At 31.1% G+C, this 7033-nt stretch overlaps 1 protein-coding gene across 1 annotated transcript; it reads right to left on the minus strand.

Moving 5' to 3' along the window:
* Positions 1-280: 280 nt before the first annotated feature.
* LOC110423046 (beta-1,4-N-acetylglucosaminyltransferase family protein) lies at positions 281-3067 on the minus strand. Its single transcript, XM_021437146.2, has 2 exons — positions 2545-3067; positions 281-1812 (listed from the first exon to the last, which is right to left on the minus strand). The coding sequence occupies exons 1-2, from the start codon at positions 2623-2625 to the stop codon at positions 718-720; spliced, it is 1176 nt and encodes a 391-aa protein (XP_021292821.1). The 5' UTR covers positions 2626-3067; the 3' UTR covers positions 281-717.
* Positions 3068-7033: the final 3966 nt, after the last annotated feature.

Consider the following 7033-nt stretch of genomic DNA (forward strand, 5'->3'; position numbering starts at 1 on the left):
ATTCCCCTGCCAAGAGAGGAAGACTAGATGCTGCTGATTGATATTTTTGATGTTACTCCTTTGTTATCGCATATTTTACTTTCTGATGAAATGGGAATTTAATTCCCTAGGCCTTTAAGAACCTCTTAAAGAAAAAAAATATGTTACTTACCTTTTTCAACCCCCCTTTATATTAAAAAAGACAAAGGAAAAGGAAAGAATTGTTACAAAACAACATTCATGCATGGGCAATGGCTTCAAGGAAACCCAATGAAATAAGAATTGTCATCAACAAACAATCTAAAAACCCAATCAATGGAAACAAATTAAGGAATTCAATAAAACATGTATGAATAAATTGTCTCAAAACAAAACTTCCCAACATAGGGAAATCACAGGAACCTCAAACTAATGTATTAGAGAGTCTAAGTAATACACATGCACCCTGCAACAGCTAAGATGTGTCCGATACAGAAAGATCCCCGCTCAGTGAATGAAATATCCTCCACCAAGTAAAACTCAAATCATGAAAAAGTTATATACAGACCTAGAATTTCCCAGAATTTATCCAATTCTTCAATCATTTTCCCAAGGAATTGGAAAAACTTTTAGCTGGATAAACTGCTCAGTGACACACCGCAGTCATTAATTGTTCAGTTGAACCCTTCGTGGGGAGTCACAGTAGTAGCACCCCTGACTAGTCTTTACAGATACAAACATCTGAAGTTATTTGGAGAATCACTCACTTTCTCTCAAACAATTTCCAGGTAAAAGAAATTTATATTTATCTGCGTTCTCTAGAAGATATGATGGAAGATGAACAGCCGAGAAGGAATGAGGAATAGGTCCCATTTTTCCAATTATTTCCTTGAATGTGTACTCCTCTGGAAGCATGTCAAATAAATCAGCACCCTTGCAAATTACTTTCTGAACTCTTTTCGGATTCAAATAATGAGAGAACCTCACTCTATCATTATGGCTGTAAGCTTTCATCTTAAATATGAACTCGCTGATGCGGCGGAAGCAAAAACTGCAGTGCCACCCTGCATCTGCCAAAATCTCATCTGTCTGGCGGTAATGTGCATACCTTGTTTTACCTGTCTGATACCTATGGACCGATGCCCTCCAGCTGTTATTATCCACAAGAAACTCAAAAGAATAAAGATAATTCTTCAGCCGAAGATGAAGAACTTGTGGTATGTCATCACACCACCTCAAGAGGTTGATAGTATGTCTGCTTGGTATCTCATCAACATCTGACATTATCAACAAGTCATCATCAGAAATTCCTGCTATTTTGAGAAGCTGGTCTAATGCTACTCGCTGCAGCGCCTCCTCAACAAATGGGTTTTCTCCTTTCTTAAATCTTCCTCCAATTGTCCCATAAGTCAATCGGGGCTCAACAAATTTGAACTGATCTCGATGGCCAGCAAAAACCATAGGCTTTGGAATTCCAGTAAATGTTGAATTAGACTCAAGAAGAACAAATTGTGTAATGTAGGGGTACAACTCTTGCCACCGTACGGTAAGAATATCCACCTCGTTACTAAACAACACTGCATCATAAACCCGTCTTGGAAATTCACGAATTTTCCAACCATGAAGTTTGCAGAGAGTCTCCATTGATACATTCTCATGATAATAATGTGGAATATCATGGAAAGGTTTGGGCGGCGATTCCCACAGTGGCCGCAGGAAGTACGAAATCTTCTGCCCATGAACATATATACCGAATATGCATGTTGGAACTAGTACAAATAGAAAAATATAAGTTTTCAAATCAATGCCACGCAGTATGCAGCGGATTCTTGACATGCTCAGTCGGCTTGATTCCTGTAGCATGGACAAAATACAATATTAATACTAACCAAATTGATTAGGATGTATGACGAGAAGTAATATTTTAAAACAAGGCACTCCAGAAACATCAAAGAATATAATAAATCTAGCAGAGAAAGTAATCATGCCTACAACAGTAAGCATCATAATTTAGGTGAAAATTAGAAAAGCAATGGAATATATGCAACTCATATGCGAATGGTAATGCGCTTTAGATTCTTAGAAAAGTATGGTATAAGCTACAAACTAAAGGGATGTTTGCTTAAAAAGTAGTTTCCTTTCAAAAGTATCAACCCAAGACCTTTCCAGCCAGTTTGTACCAGGTGCTAGAAGCAAGCCAAAAGTTTTGTAAATTAAGTTCCGAATTTACTTATTGCGTAGCTTTTTTACATCTTTTGTATCCTGTTTCTAAGGTTTTTATAATCTTAAAAGGAATTTCTCAACAAAGTAATTACATCAAAATAATCTCAGATCGATAACAAATCCACTGGCACAAACACGCTCAATCCCCAAATCAAAAGCAAAGACATTTGTTTCAAAACTTAATCCAAACCCAAAAAACAATGAGATTAATAGGCAATACCTAGCAGCTAACTTGTCGATGAAATTTTTCCTAAGATCCCAAAAATTTCGACCCCATTAACTTCCCCCACATTCCCAATAAAGATTAACACCCAGAAAAGGAAACATTAAAACAAAAACAAAGAGATCAAAATAGCAAAGTACCTGTCCGCAAACATCTCCACAGATGTCATCGGTTTTTTTAGAACAATAATGCCCTCCTCCTTCATTCATCATCCACCACATTTTTTTTAAAAAAAATAACAAAATAAAGAAAACCCAACAACGAAAAATCTTCTAGCTCAGTGCTAAAAAACCCAGATCAGCTTCCAGAAACACTCCCTCGATCTCCGGCTCCCTCTTTCCTCTAACGGTTAGCTTAGCTATAATCTGTCTCCCCCTATAAAAAGAAAACCCAAAAGGCCCAAAAGAGAAAGCTCTTCCTAAAAACAATTAACGGAAAAATCGTGCTTAAATAGTAGTCCTACTTCGTTTAGCACAAAAAAATAAATAAATAAATAAATAAATTATGAAAAGGAGAGGAGAAATAAATATAGAGCTGGTGCCTCTCTGTTAATGGGTGGCAGTTGTAAAGACTAATACCCAATGGAAGAGAGAAGAGAAAAAATCTATATATTTTTTTTGAGTGAGAGCCGTTTCTCTTGTCTTCTACCCCACTTTTTCAATCCCCATCTTTCCTTTAAATAAATTTCTTCCGATTTTCTCCGTGTTTACAATTTTGCCCTTGGGATTTTTCTTCGTGGCTAAGATAGAAGTGTTAGGGTGAGGGTAGGTTAGAGAATGTAGAATTAAATAGGTTCTTGGGCCGCGTCGCCACACCTTGGATTGACCGGCTCAAACCTCAAAAGACAAAAACCTCTTTTCTTCTCTTCTCTCTTCTATTTTCATGTTTGTGCGCGTGTCGTCTCGTCTCGTCTCGTCCCGTCGCTGGTTTGCTAAGCTCACAATTTTACTAGTTCCAGGTTTTTCCGGTTTTGGCCCAGACACGTGGCCCGCTTTTTATTACTTGTTAATGTAACTCTTCTTGCGGGTTGTGGAGTGGGTCTGGGCTTCGGGTCAGATCGAAGACCAAAAGCATTCGAAATTTTATTTTATCATTTTTTATTTTTTTATTAAAAAAGGGAGAGTGGGCCCTACCATGAGGGTGTCCGGTGATTTGGGCGCCCTCCTTCCATTAAGGACCCACCGCCTTGGCTGAGGTTGCACATGGTTTAATCATTGAAATTTAATGAGAGATAGTTACTATATTCTCTTACTATCCAAATAATATTCCATTCAAGATTATTATTATTCTTCTTCTTATTTTCCATTTTTATATTCACTGTGAAGAAATTTTATAGTTTGTAATAAAGCAACCAAATTTTATGTTAATCAATACAACATATAGAAATTGTTCAAGTTTGTTTTCCTCTCTTCATTTCTTAATATTATTTGTTTAAATCAAAATTTTAAATTAAGTTTGAACCTTATCCAACATCATTAATACTCAAGCAATTCCTATTTACCCTCTTTCCTTCCCTTTTTGTTTTTTTAAAAAAAATCTACCCCTCTTCTTCTAGTAAAATGATATATTTTTATCAATGATAAAAATAAAATAGTAAGAGGTCAAAATTTATTCAATTTTGTCCAGAAAAATTCAAAATATTTCAAGTTTATTAAGATAAAAAAAGTGATAAATTATCTCATAATATATATATATATATAATTATTAGGCTGACTGAGGATTGTGTGTGTGCCATGAATTTGTATTTTGTAGTATAATACCGGTTGTATGGATATATTGTTTAGTGCTAAGTCAAAATTTAATCTCTCCTTTTGTTTTGCTAAAACAGAAAAAATCAAAGACGAGCAGAATTGGAAGTTGTCTTTCCCAGTGCCCCCGCTTGGATGTAATTTCCGCCGGCGAAGGTGAGTTCCAGACTTTTCAACGCAATTTGAACTTCAATGTTCAACACGTCAACTTCATTCAATGAAAAACACCGAAATATATAATCAAAGTCAAGTCGTTTGTCTTGGTGAATTAATAATAATAATACTAAAACAAATAACTTTATAATTTCATAAGTATTTTTATATTTTCTTTACCCACTCATTTAATTTTAAGTTTATATACTAGTTATTGAATTTTGATTTTGACCCAATTTATGGTTTTCAATCCTTTTATAAATAAACTGATAAAGAGTATGTTTGATTTAGTTTTTTTCAGCTTAAACGTTATTATAAAGTTTTTATGAAAAATAATAACTTTTAAAATTAAGTTAAAACTGTTTAATAAATTTATTTTTTATAAGTTTTGTTTAAATAAATTGTTTGATAAATAACTTATATAAATTTTGATTTTGATTAAAATTACAATAAAAGTATTTAATAAACCAAGAAAAAAATTGACACAAATAAAAAGAACATGTGTGAAAAAATATAATTTTTTTATAATATTATGAATTGCTGAAAGATAAAAAAAATATAAAAAAATATTTATTGTTATTGTTTAAAAATTAATTTGAAATTTATAACTTTTGGAGCTAAACAAAAGTGATATTATATATAAAGAAGAAAACCTAAGATGATATTAATAACGGATCCAACTGGATTAGACAAATCATGTTTAGTTATTGATTTGATTACTTATTTTTTTATTAAAATCATCAACACTAATTCCATATAAGTCTATCAAAGTCTTGATGTCCTCACCAATAAGACTCTTTTTTATAAACAAAAAAGTTTTAGCTTTAATTTTTTTTATTTCTTAATGAGTTATTTATTTTTTAAAAAATTATTACATCATCTGTTGGATGCTATGAAATTCACTGCTAAGAAGTTCAAAAATTCTACAGTTTCTGTTACCAAAAGAATTAAAGTTTATTTCAATTTTCTTTTGGTATAGTATATTGTTATACCTAAAACAAAAAATTCTTTAAAACTGAGTTATTACAAAAGGGTACAAATATTGATTTTTCAATTTTTATCTAATTTATCTCAATAACTATTGATCTATTTGACTAATTATTTCAATTATAATCAATAAATATTACATACGTCAGACAAAAGTTAAAAACAAAAAAAATTAGATAATTGTCAACAATACATTAAAAAATATCAAACAATAAAGAGAGTTTTCAAAAACAAAAACAATAAAAAATAATTAAAAAACAAAGTAGAATAAAAAACATAATATCTAAATGTAATTTTAAATTTTAAGTTATTTTTTTCTTAATTTTTGTAAGAACAAAAAAAACCCTTAGAAAGAAGATTAGCAAAAAAAGGGAGACAAGAAGGAGATTGATAATGAAAGAGGGAGGAGGTATTTTTCTATAAAAAATTTTTGTAGAAAGAAATAATTTTTTTAAAAAATTGATGTGATTTTTTTTAAAAAAAGGAAAAAAAGTTTCTATTTGAAGTTTTTTTTTTAAATTTTGCTTTTTTAAAAAAAAATTTTTAAAAAAATTTTCATAAAATATTATTGAATTTAAATAAGTTAAAAATAAATTAAGCTAAACAGATACTAAGCAGTCCAGGAAGTAGATGTAGGTGTTTCTTTGTTCAATGGTTTCGTTTTTTTCAAATGAAAAAGATAAACATACCCATTATTTTGGTAGGGAAAGAAACAATAAATGTTAAATGTGTTGATTGGATGCCATTCACCTAAACATAGAGGTGGAAGGAAGAAGGAAGGTTTCGAATGGAAGGGTCAACTCGAAAAGTCTCAACTTCAAATACCAACTGTCATCAAGTCAATGGGCCCAAAAGTGACACGGCTTTGGCCAGGCGCCAAGTGGTACCAGGAAAGCGAAAAGACATAATAATAATAATAATAAAGAAACATATGATTCTCCCTCCATTGTTTTCTGACTCATTCAAGCTGAGCAGAGACTGCTACTGAGTATAAGAGGTTTTGTTAACACACACAGTCTGATGGTCAACAAGCCTTTTGGAAGTCGCTAGCCGGTGAATGAAGAGAGTTTCTTATTCTTCCCAGGGTGGGTTAACGAAAATCAACGGCCTTGATAGAACAAAATGGATCACGCGGCATCTAAATTTGGGAAGAATTCATCACCCAATTTCGTGTACAATGCTGGCAAATTGCTTTTCATTGTAAATGAATGACACTTGTCAATAGAATGGACATAAAAGACTACTTTTGTGTATAGTTCCAGATATAAAATTATAACCTACAAATTAATTCACATTTACATCATAAATTTGGTTAAAGAATCCTCAACTAAAAAATTCCCCATGTTTGGCAATCCAATTGAAGTAAAATGTTTAATTTGATGCTTAAAATAAAAAAATATGTAATATAATACTTAATTTTATATTTGTTTAACATATTACATATTTTGTTAATATATATTAATAAAAAAATTGTAAAAGAAATATTATATTTTTTTTGTTAATTTCATTTTAATTGTGGAATCTGATAAACAGAAATGTCTTTTGAAAATTACATTGTATATTTTTTAATTTAAAATATAAAATTGAATATTTAATTATAATTTGAAAATCAAACATATAATTAATCTTTTAATTAGATATTAAAATGATTTTTTTATCATACAAGTACAAATCAAAAAAATGATAGTTCCCAACTTAACTACAAAAAAAAAATTATAGACAAGATTTGATGTTCAATTGT

This window comes from Theobroma umbraticum, unplaced genomic scaffold, assembly GCF_002168275.2.
Source record: "Theobroma umbraticum cultivar Fairchild unplaced genomic scaffold, ASM216827v3 scaffold_20.0, whole genome shotgun sequence".
Classification (NCBI taxonomy): Eukaryota; Viridiplantae; Streptophyta; class Magnoliopsida; order Malvales; family Malvaceae; genus Theobroma; species Theobroma umbraticum.